Source organism: Pseudonaja textilis, chromosome 3 (assembly GCF_049901715.1).
Source record: "Pseudonaja textilis isolate UNSWEBS1 chromosome 3, rPseTex1.2, whole genome shotgun sequence".
In the NCBI taxonomy this organism is placed as follows: Eukaryota; Metazoa; Chordata; class Lepidosauria; order Squamata; family Elapidae; genus Pseudonaja; species Pseudonaja textilis.
Window position 1 is genome coordinate 79,698,076 of NC_141992.1, and position 19,190 is coordinate 79,717,265.

General features: G+C 36.6%; 1 protein-coding gene across 4 annotated transcripts in view; it reads left to right on the top strand.

The window, feature by feature from the left end:
• The window catches only part of DPYD (dihydropyrimidine dehydrogenase), a 641,531-nt gene that overhangs the window by 337,213 nt on the left and 285,128 nt on the right, over positions 1 to 19,190 (top strand). For all 4 annotated transcript variants that reach the window (XM_087930179.1, XM_087930180.1, XM_087930177.1 and 1 more), the window contains 2 exons: positions 2,708 to 2,892; positions 14,797 to 15,012. In XM_087930179.1, coding sequence (XP_087786305.1) covers positions 2,708 to 2,892; positions 14,797 to 15,012 — 401 coding nt within the window. The remainder of the gene's footprint in view (positions 1 to 2,707; positions 2,893 to 14,796; positions 15,013 to 19,190) is intronic.

Genomic DNA, 19,190 nt, shown 5'->3' on the forward strand with positions numbered 1-19,190 from the left:
AGATCTTCTGAGGTTCTCGCGGGTATTTGTATGTGGATCTTTGGTTGTTCGGGTTTTCTCCCGCGTAAGATTCAAGTATCTAGGCAACGTTTCGATGAAGTCTCATTCATCATCTTCAGGTTTCTTTCTTCGGCTCTGTGCTTCTCAGAGTGATGTGAGATTGCAGCTGCTTTTCCTTTTAACTGCTAGTGGGGGTGTGACTTGATTGGGTGGGGGCTTGGCTGTGTTCTGATTGGGTGGGGTGTGTTCTCATTGGTAGGGGTTTGGCTGTGTTCTGATTGGTTGGGGGTTGGCTGTGTTCTGATTGGCTGAGGCGTGTTCTGTTCAGGTGGGGCTTGGTTGTGCTCGGGTTAGTATTAGTATTCGAATCTTATGCGGGAGAAAACCCGAACAACCAAAGATCCATATATATATATATATATATATATATATATATATATATATATATATATATATATATGGATCTTTGGTTGTTGTTTCTCACGTAGTCAGAAGTATCTAAACGTTTGATGAAATCTCATTCATCATCTTCAGGCTTCTGTCTCCGGCTCTGTGCTTCTCAGAGTAATCTTTACTCTGAGAAGCACAGAGCCGGAGACAGAAGCCTGAAGATGATGAATGAGATTTCATCAAACGTTGCCTAGATACTCGAATCTTACGCGGGAGAAAACCGAACAACCAAAGATCCACATACAAATACCCACGAGAACCTCAGAAAATATATATATATATATATATATATATATATATATATATATATATATATATATATATATATATATATATATATAAATAAAATACTTATTCTATTCCAATTCAGCTCTATCATTAATATTAATTATAATCTTTGATATCTTAACTTTTCAATAGGTTATCATACTTCTAGGAACACTTATAATATTTCCATAATTTTTTCATCTTTCTTTCATATTCCTCTTAACTTAAATTTTTATAACACATTTATAATAATTAAAATGTTCCGCTCCTTTCCTAATTTCATTCTCTCAATCTCTTCATTTCATTTATTTATTAAACATTCCATTCCATTACAATGAGTATTTTATCTATCATTTTAATCACACTTGTTTCATATTTTCAAAGTTCTTTTCTATTTCTAATATAACAATACTATCATTTGTACCCTTGCAGAATCCCCCTTTCAATTAAGTTTTCACCCATTATCTCTGTGTCTTGTATGTTTTCCCGGTTCCTCTATGTCCTGTCCTTTATAATTTCTTTTCCTTCCCCTCTTCCCCTCTTCTTCTCCCTTCCCTTTTTGACCCCCCCTCTCTAATTCTGATTCTCTCTTCTGTAATCCTCTCTTCTGTTTCTTCCTAATGTTGTAATTACTTTTCAAACTATTCTTTTTTTGAGTTGTTTTTTCATATCTTAAATTTTTCACTCTCTTTCCCCCCTTTCCTTTCTTTTCCCCACATAGAAATACTTGGTCATTGAAGATGGCTTCTTCTTTGTCCCACCCTTCTTGTACTACAGGCATTTCTTGTTGTTTCTCATAGTTCAGGATCTCCATTTTTAAAAATTGAAATTCAAAGCCAAAAGAACCTCTTCCTTCTTGTGCATCTTCTTTCTATTTTTTAAGTTCCATTCTCAATTCTTCCAAGAGTGATACCATTTTAAAAACTTTTAAACAACCACCCGGTTGATTTCAGTCCTTTAAATCAAATAGCCAAAAATCCAAAAATCACCAAGTAATCCAAATAATCCAAAGCTGTTTCTTCTTGCTTCTTTTTTCCACTTTCCCTTCCTGGGGTTCTCTTATCTTGTTACAAAGTTTCAGTTAAAATATATCTTTTAGGAATCTTGTTAAAGTTTCACTGTTAATTCCTTTCACTTCCAGGTATTCTCCTCCATTTTTCCAAATCCTACCCCTTTGTTTTTTTCCTTCTTTTAAAAGTTTTTGAAAATCCAGAAATCTTTATTATTCCTTTGACATTTTATTTTCAGCTTAAATACCTGTTAATGTCAAAGTGGATTTTTGCAGGTTTCTTGCTTAAATCTCTTAGTTGTCAATATAGGGAAGAAAAGAAAAACCCCCGAATCCTTTCCCTTCCCTCTCTCATTCGCCGCTTCAAAGCCTTCTTTAGGAGCAATGTTGTTCTTTATAATTCAAATTCCAGGGTATCTTGTGTTGTTGTTTTTCCAGTTTGACCCGGTCAGTCAAGACTGATTCTAGCGAAGCAGATGGCAGCAGTTATGAGAAACTTATGAAGCCAATTCTAAACTTGAGCAGTATCTCTAAAGGAACACCCTTGCCTTTGATTGGAATAGATAGGAGACCAACTTCTAGGAATTATAAAAGAGTGGGATAGTCCGCACATTTCATAGAAGAACAATGGGAATGAATGTTATTGCATATCTTTGTTTCCTTATGTGAAAGGAAAGATGTGAAATGTAACCATACAATCTACGGGAACTCTCTAAACCAGGGGTGTCAAACTCGCATCATTATGGCAGCGTCACGTAACGTATTGGGACTTTTTCCCCCTTTGCTAAACTGGACAGGGGCGGGGCCAGCACGAGATGCATCTGGCCCGTAGGCCACGAGTTTGACACCCATGCTCTAAACTAAGTCCCCGACTTAAAGCCTGGATATTGTGTTGCAATCCTACCAGTCCCTGATAAAATGCATCAAGGTTTGGTTGTTTTTTTAAAAATAATTCTTTCTTCGTCTTTCCTTTCATTACAGTAAAAGAAGCTCTGCATCCTCTCAAGTTTAACCGTTGGGGTCTCCCTGAAGTTGATGAGGAGACCATGAGGACAAGTGAACCAGGAGTTTTTGCAGGTGGTGACATCAGTGGGCTGACCAACACTACAGTAGAATCAGTTAATGACGGGAAACAAGCTTCCTGGTTCATGCACAAATACATACAGGTGAGTTTTGAGTGGAGCTTTCTCTGATTTTATCCAATTAATTCAGCCTGGCCAGTGGGTGGGCATGCAGCCCTTGAGGGACATTTCTACTGTGCTGAGGTGGAGGGGGTGGCGAAGGTGCGCATGGGTAGGAGCCCCAGTACATCTGTCCACCCCACCCTCTCAGAATATTACTGCCATCATAGCCACTCACTTTCCACCTGGGAAATGAAATAAACAAAGCAGCATACTCCAGCCGCTGCCCCACCGCTTGCTTTCTGCCTTCTCGTGCCATCCCAGTCAGAGTAGGTGTGTGTGTGTGTGTGTGTGTGTGTGAGAGAGAGAGAGAGAGAGAGAGAGGGAGGAAGGAAGGAAGGAAGGAAGGAAGGAAGGAAGGAAGGAAGGAAGGAAGGAAGGAAGGAAGGAAGGAAGGGAGAGCTAGAAAGAAAGAGGAAGAAAGAAAGAAAGAGGAAGAAAAAGAAAGAAAGAAAGAAAGAAAGAAAGAAAGAAAGAAAGAAAGAAAGAAAGAAAGAAAGAAAGAAAGAAAGAAAGAAAGAAAGAAAAGAGAAATAGGAAGAGAGAAAGAGGAAGCGAGAGAAAGAAAAAGAAAGAGCAAGAAAGAAAGAGGAAAGGAGAGAAAGAAAGAAAAAGAAATAGGAAGGGAGAGAGAGAAAACTCTCTCAGCTATTTTTAATTGTTCCTTAGTTATCATATATTAATATTTTACAGTGTCCGTACACTTAGAGTGATTTTACTGCCTTTCTTTTGCCCAGGTATTTTTCAGGGTTTACATACATTAAATGTGCATAGTCCAGAGTATAAATACAGATGTGTTTAACAGAGTTGAAAGGGACTACGGAGGTCTTCTAGTCCAACTCCCTGCTCAGGCAGGAAAACTCTGAGGATGCCAAACTCTGAGTAGAGGTCCTGAGAAAGGTATCAGAATAACAGAATAACACTTAGAGGAGGGCCTATACCATTTCAGAGAAATGGCTGTCCAGTCTTTTCTTAAAAACCTCCAATGTTGGAGCACCCAGAACTTCTGGTAGCAAGCAGTTCCACTGGTTAATTGTTCTCACTGTCAGGAAGTTTCTCCTTACTTTTAGGTTGCTTCTCTCTTTGTTCAGTTTCCATCCTGGAAACTGGAAAATACATTGCCCCCCTCTTTCTGGCAGCCCCTTAAAAGCCTGTTGCCACACTCTTGGGCAAAGCATGTGAGCCATTTCCTCCTTTCAGTGGTCCCTGAAAGTACATCTATAGTATGTAGATAATAAAGTCAAAAAAAGGTGAACAACATTTTTACAGAACTATAGATAGGTTGAGGCTGGGTGTGACAAGGAATGGCTGGGAGGGGAGGGGCCAGGCGAGGCACCCCTTGATGTGAGTGACATTGAGTTGGCCACACCCAACTCAAGTCACATGACCACCAGGCCACGCCAGCTAATCATGTGACCACCAACCATGCCCTCAGTCACATGACCACCAAGCCACGCCCACCCAGTGACTTGACCCTAAGCCACAGCCACCAAATAAGCCACGGCCACAGAACTGGTAGTAATTTTTTTTGAAACCCACCACTGGACATGAGGTATATCTACTGTATATTGATAATATTAGATTATAGGAAAGGAATGTAAATAATAGCAATGGCCAAGTTAGTTACAACCTCTCAGCCCATGTGGCTGGAAATCTGGGAAAAATATCTCAAAATATTCACAGAGTCTTCTTCACTTTAATTTATTCACTCTAAACAAGGCTGGGGAATTTCTTTTGTCGTGTCCATGATTTTGTATTTAATCCAACTGAGCCTTATTGAAATATATGCATTTTTTTGCTTTCTTGGTCTTGCCCACCTCTTGTGGGGTTTGACAGTTGTTTGGTTGAAAGTGAAAACAAAAAAGTTGGTTTGCCCATTCATTACAACATCTTATTCAGGTAATTAGTGGTGGGGTGACAGCTTACATATATTAATACAGAGCAGCCTTGAACAACATGAAATATCTATTTTTTTAAAAAAAAATCCTTAGCATTATCTTCTGGAACAGAAATTATTATGTATGAGATGTTATCACACCAGGAGTTTCTAAAATCCATAAAATATAAAACATAGGCATCTGAAAAGAGAAACCTGTCTATTTGTCAGATATATCTGACAGTCACACAAGAGATCAACAGGAGTTAGGCAGGAGAGCCTCGCTGAAAAAGGAACATACTCAAGCAGATTCTACTGACTGCTTTTGAAAGGCTCATACATTCTGCCCTTTGATTTCACAAACTGACACTCTGGGACAATCCTTGTTTTAAAATTGCTTGTGACTTAAAAAAAAAAGGCCAAATAAGAGTATTAATTCTTTTGATCAAACTTATTTACAACCGAGTTTTTAAATCATCTGAACAAGTGCAAATCTTTTTTTGTTATTACCGTATTATTTAAAATTGCACAATGGGAAAATATTCAATTAAACCTCTTTGCAATATACAGTTTGGTCCAGATATACTTAGGGTGTTTACTGATCTCAACTTATTGTCAATATTGAGATTTTGAAATTTGGATTGTTCTAAGTCTATACCCTTAAGTACTTTTCTTTTTTAAAAATAAATAATTAAGGTATATTACTAGGTATTCATTATTCTGAAATAAAAAGTTGGAATATACCATATTGACCATAAATGGCTTAGATATTATCTCTATGATCTTAAAAGATTAATCTAACAAAATATTTTTGTCAGGTTTATTTTAATTTTTTTGGTGTTCCTTTTGCAAAGATGGCATGGTGATACATTTGAGGAGTGATACAAGGAAAATGTTAACTTTTATCTGCACTATTTTCAGAGACATATAATTATAGATTGTTGTGGCAAATATGCAATTAGAGCTGTACAGTTCTGTAAATAATGTTCGCACCAGTCTCTTTCTTCTCATTGTCAAGTAGTAGAAGAAAAAATGAGAGGAGCCTGTGATGTAATGAAAAAATTGGAGCCATACTGAAAGCTGAGCAATATGGATAAAGGTAGTCTGGTGTGTATAGGAGTGTGTGGGCGAATGATTTCCATTTGTTTTTTTTAAAAAAAACAAGGACAAAAGAGAGAATGAAGTGAAATAATTTGAGTTCAAAATGATTCAAATAATAAAAATGAGCAGGAAACAAAAAAAAAGAAGTTTTAGAAAAGAAAAGAAGTTTTAAGACGACTTCCGATATTCAGAAACTTTATACCTGCTGCAACTGAAACCAAGGAAATGTTCATAAAGCAAATGTTAACATTTCTTAGATATATACCTCTTGCCATTAGCATTGGTGGCGCAGTGGTTAAAGTGCAGTACTGCAGGCTATTTTTCCTGACTGCCGGTTGCCTGCAATTTGGCAGTTCAAATCCTACCAGGCTCAAGGTTGACTCAGCCTTCCATCCTTCCGAGGTGGGTAAAATGAGGACCCAGATTGTTGGGGGCAATATGTTGACTCTGTAAACCACTTAGAGAGGGCTGTAAAGCACTATAAAGCAGTATATAAGTCTAAGTGCTATTGCTATTGCCATTAGCCTGTGGATAGATAAACATTGCTTCAATTTGAGCTCAGGTTTCAATAACTGTTTGACAGTATCCTTATAGTTTTCCAAAAAGCAGAATAGAACTGGTTTGTCATTACTTTCTTCTAGTATTTTTTTTCAACTTCTCATCTATATTACAAACTTGGTATTCTCTAGCATAGGGATCTCCAATCCCCAGTCCATGGACTCCAACCCTCAGTCCATGGCACCAGTTCACAGCATGCTAGAATCTGGGTTGCACAAATAAGCAAAGCCCCATTTGTGGAATGCAACAGCATGCAAAACCACACCCCCTCCAAGTCCGTGGAAAAACCTCTGTTCATGGAAGCGGTCCCTGGCGCCCAAAAGTTTGGGGGCTGCTGTTGTAGCCGTCTGTAGCAGTAAAGTGAACTGGCTTTATGTGAGCGAAGTGAAGATATGAATATGTTTTAAATGTCTGTCAACTGAAATAAGAACAGAGGGTTTTTTTGGTGGGTTAGCCACTTGGTTTATGATTGCAAATATCACAGATTTCAAATACTGAAAGCATGAAAGTGTAATTCTATAATTCAACTTGAAGACATGATAGTAATAAAAGAGAAGATGTTATCATGTTTAGTATATCCTCCTTTAAATGTCCTGTCAATGAGATGAATATGAGTCATCAAAATGTTTGCAATAAAATTAAACACAATTTTAGACTGAATCAATACAAGTATGGTTCCTTTTCCTTATTTTTATTATCTCATGATCATTAAGTAATAGTTCCCTTCTGTCGTACTGAGTTCTTGGCATTATGAGAAAATTTTCAGAGAAACTCAGCTAGTCCAAAGAAATTTGGCAATATGATAATGAGACTGAAAACTAAATCATATGAAAAAGAATGATTAAGGAAATTTGGAATGTTTAGTTTAAAAATATTAAAATGATTTTGATTATATTTTTCTGTCATTTAAAGGAATATTACATATTAAAAAAAATAATTTATTGGAAACCAGTAAGAGTAGTTGACCCATATTCTGATAATGGTTCCTCCTTTACCAATTCTAGACTTAATCAGGCAGATTCTGGCAAGTGAGTTAGCAAAATAAACCATTTTTTTGGCACTGAACATCTTAAAGCATTCAACACACAAATAAAACATGTGTGGACATGCAATGGAGATACAGTTGACTGTTATCATTTAGCATATGTCCACAATATGTTTTCAGTAATTTCATTTTGTTTACACATATAACCAACTCTTCCTTTAAGAGCTGAATGTTTCAAGCCCTCTCTTATCTTACCAATCAAACTTCATAATTTATACAGAACATTAAAGTAAGGTGAGGTGAGGTAAGATGATAAGATAAGATAGGATAAGATAAGAACCTTTATTGTCATTTTTTACTGTGAGCACACTGGCACACAGTAATAATGAAATTATGTTGCCTGCTGTCAAAAGAAAGAACATATCTACCCATACACATATATAACACACTATAAACATGTACATATGTGTGTGTGTGTGTGTGTGTGTGTGTGTGTATATATATATATATATATATATATATATATATATATATATATATATATATACCCAAATATATTGAAAATGAACAGTGATAGTTCCAGACAATACTGCGGACCCAGCTCAAACATCGTTTATGTGAACTACCAATAATTTTTTCTGCAATCCTCACCACTCTCTGCACTGCCTTCCTGTCTGAATAGTAATGCTTCAAAACCAGACAGTAATGCAATATGACAGGATGGTCTCTGTTGTACCTCTAATAGAAAGTGGTAAGGACAGGGGAAGGAAGATGAATTTTTCTCATGCTATGGAGAAAATGCAGGCACTGTTGTGCCTGCTTCACCAGTGTCTCACTGCTGAGCAACCAAGCTAGTCTACTTGTTAGCTGCACACCCAGAAACTTGATGTTGCTAACCACCTCCACAGGTGAATCATTAATACACAGAGGTGTGTGGTTGTCCCTGCCTTTTCTGAAATTGACAATGTTGTTGTCCGCCAGCAGCCTGTGGAGATGGCAGTGGAGTCGGATAGTGGGGAGGAACATGGACCAGTTCGGGAGTCTGGGGAGGACTTGGACGAGGGTTTTGTGTCTGATACAGAGATGGGGCCAGGGCCATCTGGGAGTTATGTGCCGACTCTGGAGCCTCCAGAATCTGACATCAGCGAGGCAGAGGAGCAGGGGAGCCTGTTCCCAGGGTGCACATGCGCAGAGCTGCCAGAAGACAAGAACAGTTAAGATAAAAGGGGTGACTCAGGAGAAAAGCTTGGAAGTGATTGGCCCTCTCTAAGACATAAAGGAGGAGCAAAGGTACATGAACCTTTGCAGGAAGCAACTTTGTACTAGTTGGTTTGAAACCTGAAGCTCCGTGTTGAATTTGTGCTCCGTTTGGTCTTGTACAACTAATTGGTAATTTAGTCGTTGGCAGCATTTCAAGAAAGATAAAAGGTGCATGCTTATCAGACTTATCCCAGACGACTTTGGCAGACTTCTGTGGGACTATTTACAAGTTGTTTGAGACTCATTACGGGCTGTGAATGACTATGATTCACAGCCATTGAAATAAAACAAATCTGATGATCTCTGTAGTTTTACTTGTGTTTAAAACAAAACTGTTTTTATTACACCAGTTCACCAAACCCTCTACCTCCTTGTGGTAAGCATTCTCATTGTCATCCTGAAAAAGGCCCATTACTGTTGTATCATCCATGTATTTCACAATAAGATTGGTGACAAACCTTGCATAACAGTCACGGGTCTACAGGGTGAACAGCAGATTTTGGACACAGCCCTGGGGAGAACTTGTGTTGAATAGACATTCTTTTGTATTCATAATGCTTGCTGTGATAAACTTGTGGTAATGCCAGTTCAGGATAAAGACTGAATCACACATTTCAATTAAAGTAGGTTTTGTTTTTCCTTTTTGTTTCTTGCTGTTGTTTTGATATTTTGTTTAAGTTTTGCAAATGCCTTGTTGGATCTTGATCTGCACAATAAAGCACATATGTCCCCTGAAACGTGAATATACTAAAAGCATTGGAGGAAAACTCATATAACTTGTCAATTGGAATTTTAGATCAACCATGCCTAATATTACAGTGTTTCCGTTGGCCTTTGCAGATTTTGAGGGGGCTTATTCGACCTTACCATCTCACCATGAAGCTAATGGGAAAAGCCTTCCAGCAATCTTCACAGGAAAGTTTCCAAATGTCAAGTGTCATCTTTCCAGCTGCTAGATGAATGGGTAGCCACAAGGCATTTATTTGGGTGTGCGGTTTCAGTAAATCTGGTTGCTGGGGTGGCAATTACTATAATTTGGCAATTGCTTTTCAGTATTTGGGCCACTTGCAATTTTAGTCATTGGAACAGAGGGCATTATTTTGGGACAGCTGTAATTTAAAGGCAGGTCATCATAGGGTGGTAATTTTTATTTTATTTTATTTTGAGTAGGGATAACATCTCAGCTTTTCTTTTTCATCGGCATGTATATATTTCTCTGTATTGAATTCTCTTCAGTGTAAAATAATAATGTATTCAAAGGAGACTGGTACTTAGATATTCTTCATTAAGAAAAGATTTTGGTCAACCCATTTCAACTAGGTTTATGCGAATCAGTCCTGATTCAATCTGAATTACAGGTTTTATATTCAAAGAAGACATGATTTAATTCAAATCTGGTGCAAGGTTTGAGGAGAAACTAGTCTGAAGTACTTTGATATTTGATTTGGCAACAAAAATTAAGACTATATTGAGGAAACTTCAAAATGTATGAGGTTTTTTTTGACCTTTTAAGGAAGGTTTTGAAAGATGGCTGGATTAAACTCTTAAGTAACTGGTAGGTGAGATGCTGACCTGGTATACTTAAACTCTCACTCAAAATGCAAGATGCACGTTAGCATACTTTAACAGCAAAGTGTTAATGTTACATTACATAAAATATTCTTTTTTGACAAATAATAGATGAACTGTTTTATATGGTTTGCCAGAAGTTGTTTCTTTCACAGTATTTCAGAAGTAATTTGAACATAAATTATTGTAGGAGAAATATTGGAGGAGGAAATAGTAATAATTCACTTCCTTTAGACACTCCAGTTTGTTTATTTTACTTCTGTAAGCCAAAATATGTGTATCTCTTAGAATATGTTCTTCAGTCACTTGAGGAATCCAGAGCCACAGCATAATATATTGCAGTATAATACAATTTTAATTTGAATAGGACTTTCATATAATATGCATCCCTGACTGACTGTAAATAATGCAATTACAGAATTAAATAATAAATAATAGAGTAAGGAGAGCTGTGAACATAGAAAGAAAGAAAAAAAATGGTTGGGATGACACTTTTAAAAAGAAGTTGGTTAACTAGATGTAGAAGTTCAGAGAAATATTGTTGCAGTAAACTCATACAGAAAAAGGGATATTGATGCAACATGTCATTTTTTGAAGTTGTAGGAGGAAAATGGGCATCATACCATTTAGTATATTTCCAATAACAATGAGAAAGGGATAAATGTGTTTATTAAAATACATTGCCAGGAATTTTGGTAAGTGAACTGTAAATTGGTATTCCTTTTATTTCTGATATTTAAAGTGTAAGTATCGCTGCATTTTTGCCAAAATTGTAGAACTAACAAGGAGGAGGAAGACACCATAGATTCATTGGTTCATTTATTTATTTGGTATTTTTATATAAGGCTAAAAACACAAATCAATACAAAAGATAATTTCAAACATAAAAAATATTTTAAAAACATTAACAACCATAAAATTCTCATAATCTGTATGAAGGCATACTCAATTTCCTCAGCAATGTAGCCACTTTGCAAGCTCCATGCCCACATTACTGGATTCCCGAGGCCAAATGGCAAAGCTGTGTCTTCAGGTCCTTTCAGAAAGTCTGCAAAGTTGGGGCAAGTCACACCTCAGGGGAATGATTTTCCTGAGGGCTGGTGTTGCTATAGAAAAAGGTCTATTGGGTCCCATCAGATGACATTCCTTCATGAACAGGACCCTCAACATACCCATCCTGCAGTAGCCAGTAGGATTGGGTAGATGTGATTGTGAAATATGGTCTTTCAAGTCACTCGATTCAAGGGAATCCATGTTAGATTCCATTCCCATTTTCAAGAATCCAGACATTAATAGAATGAAGTGAGGGAGAAATTTCAACTTTCTATTCTCCAGTGCTCTGTTGTAGGTTGAGATTCTTGTATTTTGTAATCTACATACAGAAAACTGACATCACAGAGAAAATGTACAAACGCTAGTCTTAGGAAACCACAGGTCGAACAGCTCTCAACGTGTAGCCTTCTCTTTCAGTGGTCCCTCATTATAGATTTCCTTTTGTCTGCTCTTCATTTGCCAGGCAACAATCCTAGTAATTAATCAGATGGAAACAGTTACTTATTCTCTTTCTTGCTACTGTCAGTATTCATTTGCTGATCTTATGTGATCAGAGAGTAGTATTCCCTATTAAAAAGGCACAACTCCTTCCTCTCCCATACAAACCTTTTAGAGCACACCACGTCACTTCTGTTACTTTTTTATATGCATTGTTTCTATTAGATATCACGGTTTCTTTGGTTGTTATATCCAAGGCTGAGTTAGGCTCCTGTGAACCATCACTACTTATTTAAAACAAAAACAAAAACCTTTGAATGCCCTTTAACTGAATTTTAACTTTTAACAGGATTTGGCTTGCTGTGCTGCTGTTGCTGCTTTATAGTGCATGTTGTAATTTGATGCTAGATACTGTTTTATTATTGTTCTAATTTGTGTCTATAAATAAAGTTATTTTGTTAGAAATATCAAAGAAATATGAAAATAAATGAATAGGAGCCAATCATTGCATATACTCAGCATTGAGCGTCCAAAATAGAAGTAGAAAATGGTTCATATCTTCATTCCTTTTCAGGTCACTAAAAGCTTGGTCCAAAGTTGATGAAGTAATGAACATTTAAAAGCAGGAAATAATTTGATTGAATATAAACGGCTAAGCTAAAGATATTTCTAGAATGACTTCTAGAAGAAATTATAGCTATGGAGGAATACTGTGGTTTTCTGGTTGGCCCACTGCAAGTTGTGATATCACAATTATAGTTTCTGAATCTCGCTGTTGCTTTGTTGAAGGAAAATATGCCTGAATGTTTCAGAAAGAATCTTTATCTATCTAAAACTTAAGACTTCTTCATATCCTCTAACCGTGGCACAAAGATGGACCACTAATAATTTAAAAAGAGCTTAAGAGGCAATTGGTCCGGTTTTAAAGTAGCGTTATCCCTCTTTTCTCAACACAAATTTGGCTAGATTGGAGTTACAATTAAAATATGGCACAAACCACTCACTGGAAGCTAAATGCTTTTCTTATGCAAACTAATATGTTAAGTGTTGAAGTTGGAACTCATGGATTAAAGCTAAGCTCATTTGATAGGGAATGAGTACATTCTTCCATTAGTCCTAATATTGGAGTATCTGAGAGAACTGCTCCAAAAGAACATAGATCTGGTAGGTAAAGAATGAACTCTTCCCCTGGCTACAGCTTCCAGTAGGTTATTGTGGGGGTGTCAAACTCGCATGGTCACATGACATATCAGGACTTCTTTCCCCTTTGGTAAACAGAGCATGGGTGGCCAGCGTGTGACACATCTGACCCATGGGCTGGGAGTTTGATAACCCTGAATTATTGGATCCATTGTGTTTTCCAGCTGACAGATCTAGGAGAGTTTGTGTTAATATAGAGATAAATTTATCAACTTGGTTGGGTTTACATTTAAATATGGGTTTAATCCTACTCCAGAATAGTGCTGTTCTAGAAAAGTGCTGTTCTAAAATAGAATTGAGTGCATGTCAAAAAGGCTATTTTTAAATGCATCTGTGCAGAACACTTTTGTTAAAATTTGCCTCCTCCCAAGATCCATGCCCATCTCTATCCCAAGTTTTTGAGAGAGGCTGGTGGATGTTTTCCTGCTGGTTGGTGACATTTGGTGGGAGAGAAAAATAAGTTGGTGAATCCATTAATTGCTTTACTTGTTCCACATTAAAATTTTAGAGCCATCATCCCCTCATTACTGAGGCAAAACGTTTGTGCCACCTCAAGAAATGTGGGTTGCGTTTTAATGTGGCTGTGAGGAAAAGTCCTAATATATGCTGTCATTTGAACCCTGTTATACCAATATAGTGTGTGGTCGATGGGAGCTCTATATGTGTGTAATGTAATATCTCAAGATATTTTTTATAGGAATTATTGTGCAGGGTGATAGGCAGATTGCTGTTGACAGCAGCAGAAAAACACAACTGGAAAAAGCAATTGCAGATTATTCTAAAATTTTATATGATGAAAGTGAAAAATGCAGAATTTGGAATAGTACAACAATACGAAAATATAAACATTGAGTTACATTGTGATGAGGGCTCTTCTGCACCAAAGTCTACACATCTATCTTGTAGAGATTATCTACATGAACAGAAACTTCATTCCTACAACAATACAGATTTAGCTCATTAGCTACCAGGTAGAAAAATACTTGGCTTTGTTTTCATTGTTTTTGTAAGTAGCTGTACGGATTTCTTTATCATTATAAAATAATGCTACAAATTACTAGTTGCAAAATTTGCATATAAATGTTAGGTTTATATCTTTCTGCAGGGTTTTTTGTTTTGTTTGTTTGTTTGTGATTTTTGCTGGTTTTGTGTATTAAGTAAAAATCCAGAAATTGGGTTCATCTTTCCTTCTAGTGATTATTGTTTTTAGGAGCCTCTCAAGAAGTTTAATTCCATTGAAGTAGTTTACAGAACAGTTGGAAAAGTTTCTTTTTTAAAAAATTTATATGCACCTATTTTTTTAAAAAAAGAAAAGGCAAAAATATCTTATTCTTATAAAAGTGCACATTTTAAAAGGAGAAAACAGAACTACTTCTTGCATAAAATGCAATAGACTATTTTCTTAAAAGGTGAAGCATAAATCTTTTCCGGGGAGAAATGAAGAGCATCTTGGTGGGTCTCCAAATCCCTTCCATGTTTACCATTCTGGCTGACTATTAGGGTTCCCAAATAGTTCATAAATGTCTCCCTTCTGGTACTTAAATGTAGGAAATGTACACCTTTAAGCTCTGGAAGTTTAAACTTCTTTATAGTTCCAATTTTCTATTTATATTTGGCAAGATTTTAAACTGCTAAACAGACTTGGTCACTGAGTTGTCCTGATACTCCTATTATGAGTGAGGATTTTACCATGCCAAGAATATTTTATTAACTAATTAAAAGGATGTATGTATGTATGTATGTATGTATGTATGTATGTATGTATGTATTTAATGAAATGATGCACACTCATTTATGGAAGGTGTATTTGAATAAAGTACATAAACTGTTGTGTTGTTTATTCCCACAGTCTTTATATGATACCTCAGTATCTGCTGTACCTCAGTTGCCTCTTTTTTATACACCTATCGACTTGGTAGACATCAGCATAGAAATGGCCGGGCTTAGGTTTTCAAATCCTTTTGGTCTCGCCAGTGCAACACCAACTACAAGTTCATCAATGATCCACAGAGCTTTTGAAGCAGGATGGGCATTTGCACTCACCAAAACATTTTCTCTGGACAAGGTAATGAATTTTGTGGTCTTTTATCTATGTTCAAATAATCTCTCATTTATTGCATTTATCTTATTCATAATAGTTTTCCAAGATAGGGTCAAAATGAACTTTTTGCATTTTTCTGTTGAAAACCTAATAGTTGATGGCAGTCTGTTAGAATCACTGAAATGTTTTCCTTGTTTAGATAGGAAAACAGCAGAGGAAAAGGATGAGGTTTTCTTTTTTTTAAAAAAAAGGAGTCCCTGTGGATTTTACTTCACTATTCGTTGCCAACTATAGAAAAAGGATTTAAAGTTCTATTATTGGACACTACTGGCAATTGATATATTCTTTGGGATATATTTTTATTTAGAAATAAAATACTGAAGATAAAATACTAAAGTTACCCTCATTATGGGGTCTACTTTCATAGACGTCCATATCATTTTTTGCTAATAATACTGAGATAGCCAGTGGTCTCCCATCCAACTACAAACCAACCCCACTTAGCTTTTTGAGAGTATGCAATATCTAGGTCCTATAGCTTGCAGTAGGTAAAGTTCTTATTTATTACGTACAGTATATTGTATAACGTCTTTCTCTTAAACTGATTAAAATCAGCCTTTGGTCAAAGGTCAGGAAATTAATTGCAGGTGTCCTCACCACTTCTTAATTCATCTGTTTGATAGCTCTAGTATTGTGATGGCAGTCACAAATATAAAGGTATAGGTTTACACATGATATCTTTCAGACTATGCTTCAAATTTTTCAATAAGTTAGACTGGCTTATTCTTCCCATCACTAATTTATGCTCAGCAGTCATTTCTTCTGTGTTGCAGAAACTTACACAAAGCTGGATCTGGTTAACCACCCCTTCCCCTTTCCAGACAGAGGCAATTTTTGTTCTGAACAATAACAATAACAACAAAAATTTGTTGTTGATAAACACATTTTATCAACGTATGTTGATAAGAAGTATATGAATCCGAGAAAAGACTTGAGAATTTAATATAATTTGTCCTCGTTTTATCTTATTTATAAATCACCTCATTTAGTTCTGAATCCGAGAAATCATTTGAAAAAGGCAAAAAAAACCATCCTTATTTTTTTTGCACTGCTAGATGAAATGCTGTTTTTCTTAAACTGGTATTTCTGAAACATTTCTGGACTCATCTTTTTAAATGTCATCTTTTTAAACATTTGTTATTCAAAATGTGGTGATAGTTGGCATACACATGCTGGGACTTGTAATCCATGGGAAGTTTTATAAATTTTTGGAGGATGGTCAGTGTTTGTAGCCTCATGGGCACTTCTAAAATTCTGAGGAATTGCTAAGGGTACCACCTCAAAAGGTGGCAAGGATCTAGGGAAACGTAATTAAATATAATTGAATTAAATTAAATATGTTTTTAAATTCATTTAACTCTTTTTTCCCATTTATCTATAAAAATATACATACTTTTTAATAATGACAGCACTGTAAATACATTTCCTTGACTTTTTAAAAATTATTTCTTTTTTAAAAAAAGAACAACAATTGAAGGGTAAAATTCCAAAACAAATTTGGATATAATTTGCATGTTATATTTTCTTTTCTCCTCCCAAATATCTAGTATAGGACTTCATGTTCTGCTTTAGCCCTTAAAGCTTGTCTATGTGCAAAGGAACACCTATCTGAGTGAATGTCACCAACAATTTCAAATGTACACCCCACACACATTTACAAAGAAGCACTGATGATGTGGAAAATTGATTGTCAGTTATTTCTTGCAAAGTAAAACAACAGCTCTTGATGTGAAGATCTGATGGATGATATAATAATAATAGCAGCAGCAGCTAGCATAAGTGACAAAATATGAAAGCTTGATATCATTTTGCAAAATTATGTTGTTTTAGCATAGATACTGTCCAATTCTAAATTTTGAATCTTTGTGGGAGATTTACCAGTAGATTTAAAATGTGCTCCACTGTTCCTATTAAATGCTGATAACATATGACTCTTCAGTTAGGTTTCTTCAGTGTAGTAGGGAAGCCAGATGTCACCAATTGGAGGCAAAGATATTGCTATTTCACAAATTGCTGATTGTAGCACTGGTCAAAGGTCTGGCTATTAATGAAAGATTTCAAAGGCTTCCATTCTATCACTGAAAACTCCCTCCTGGCCCTTCATTCATCTCAGTCTTTTACATCAGGAAGGTAAAAAAAAAAAGCATAGATGATGGAATTGACATGGAGACCCACTGAGAGAAACATAGACATGCTGGATTCTAAGCAGGGGTGGGCTTCAAAATATATCAGCAATCAGTTCTCCACCAGGTTGCTGGTTGGGTGTGGCCAAGGTGGGTGTGGCCTAGTCGGCTTCCTGCACCATGGTGGGAGGGCATTTTTGCCCTCCCCGGGCTCTGGAGGCTTTCCTTAAGTCTCTAGGAGAGCTAAAATGGCCTCCCTGGCTCTAGAGGCCCTCCGGAGGTCAGAAATGGGCCAGTTTCCAGCCTTCCAGAACTTCCGGGAGGTCCATTTTTCACCCTCTCCAGATGTGTGAGGTTCTCCTCGAGCCTCTGGGAGGGTGAAAACGACTTCCCCCAGCCTCCAGAGGCCCTCTGGAGGCCAGAAACAGGACTATTTCTGCCTTTTTGGAGCCTCCAGTAGGTCTGTTTTTCACCCTTCTTGAGCCTCGTGTGGGCCCTGCATTTACCTGGCATCCAAACTGGCCATGTGGGGACTCCTGGGAGGGGCAGGGTAGTTGGGGCCAGCCAGGGGTTGGATTTGCCAGTTCACTGAACTGCCCATAAATCTAGCTATTGGTTCTCCCGAACTGGGGCAAACTGGTAGCAGCCCACCCCTGATTCTAAGTCCCTCTGCTTCCAAGCCAGCCAAGGTTTTATCTCAGCTCAGAAACTGGCCTATCTTCATATTTTTTTGTGAATTGTTTGCAGTGAGGAATGACTATGCATAAAAAGCAGATCAGCAATTTGTTCTTCTACCTAATCAACAAGAATCTGGCATTGATTAGATACTATATTCCATGCTTGAAAGTGCAGGGAAAATGTTGAAGTCAAAATCCTCCATTCATTCACCATAATGTGTATTTAGCAGATTATAAATATATTAGAATCAATCCCATTAAAGGTACCTAAGAACAGGAGGCAACTGGACTTTCTTGATTTTTCTTTGAGGGTATTTTGCTTCTCATCCAAGAAACTTCTTCAGCTCTGACAGGATACTTCTTGATTCTAGAAACTTCTTGGATGAGAAGTAAAACGTCCTCAAAGGGAAAAAAAGAAAGTCCAGTTGCCTCCTGAACAAGCACCTTTGGGATAACCATGACCTGGATGACAGAGAATCTCTACAGATTTAGGACAGACAAAACGGACAAGCAGAGTTCATTAAACAAGTTATATGCTGTAATGGGAAACCTGCTTGTTGGAGTTTTCTGCCTTAAATAGCGAAAGAAAAGGAAAATGTATTCACTCTTCTAGTAGGAAGCAGTCTAAAGGAGAAGACCTAACTCTATCAATATTCTAATCAGGAGAAATATGAGCAAAGACCAAAAATAAAAAAATAAAAAGAGCAAAAAGAAAGTTCCTAGCATGCTTTCTGTAATCCTAATTCCCTTGGTGGGGAGTGGAATAAAAGCTGTGTCCAAGACAAAGTAGGTTTTCTCTGCCTGCTGGTGAAAAATATAATAAATATTTCCCTGTATTTCATGGCTTTCATATTAGTAACAAAGGCTCTTCAGTCCCAGGAATTAGTTTAAAAATATCTCGTTCTAATCAACAAATTAATGGATATGAGTCACATAATTCAACTGAAAGTTGGATAGCTGCATTATTTCTTTATTAAACTATACATAGGAGCTTAGACAATATTTGTGTTTTTTCCCTATATAATATAATACATAATAAAAATAGTAAGAAATGCAAAAATGTCATTCTTTAGAATTTCAATATATGATAGTGTGAACAGAGTAGAAACCTTAAACGCAAAGAAATGATACCAGAGATATTTTCTTTTATTTTAGCTGTTTCTTTCATCGGTAAAAATGTAATTCTGATTAATCGGAGAAATCTGTCTTCACACTATTGGTGACATGCTTTGATTTGTGATGCTGTCACTTTTAATAACTTACAGAAGCAGTTGCTTTCATTAAATCTCTCCCGTTGAAATAAATATGTGGAATAATTTCAGTTGAAATCTTCAAGCATTGT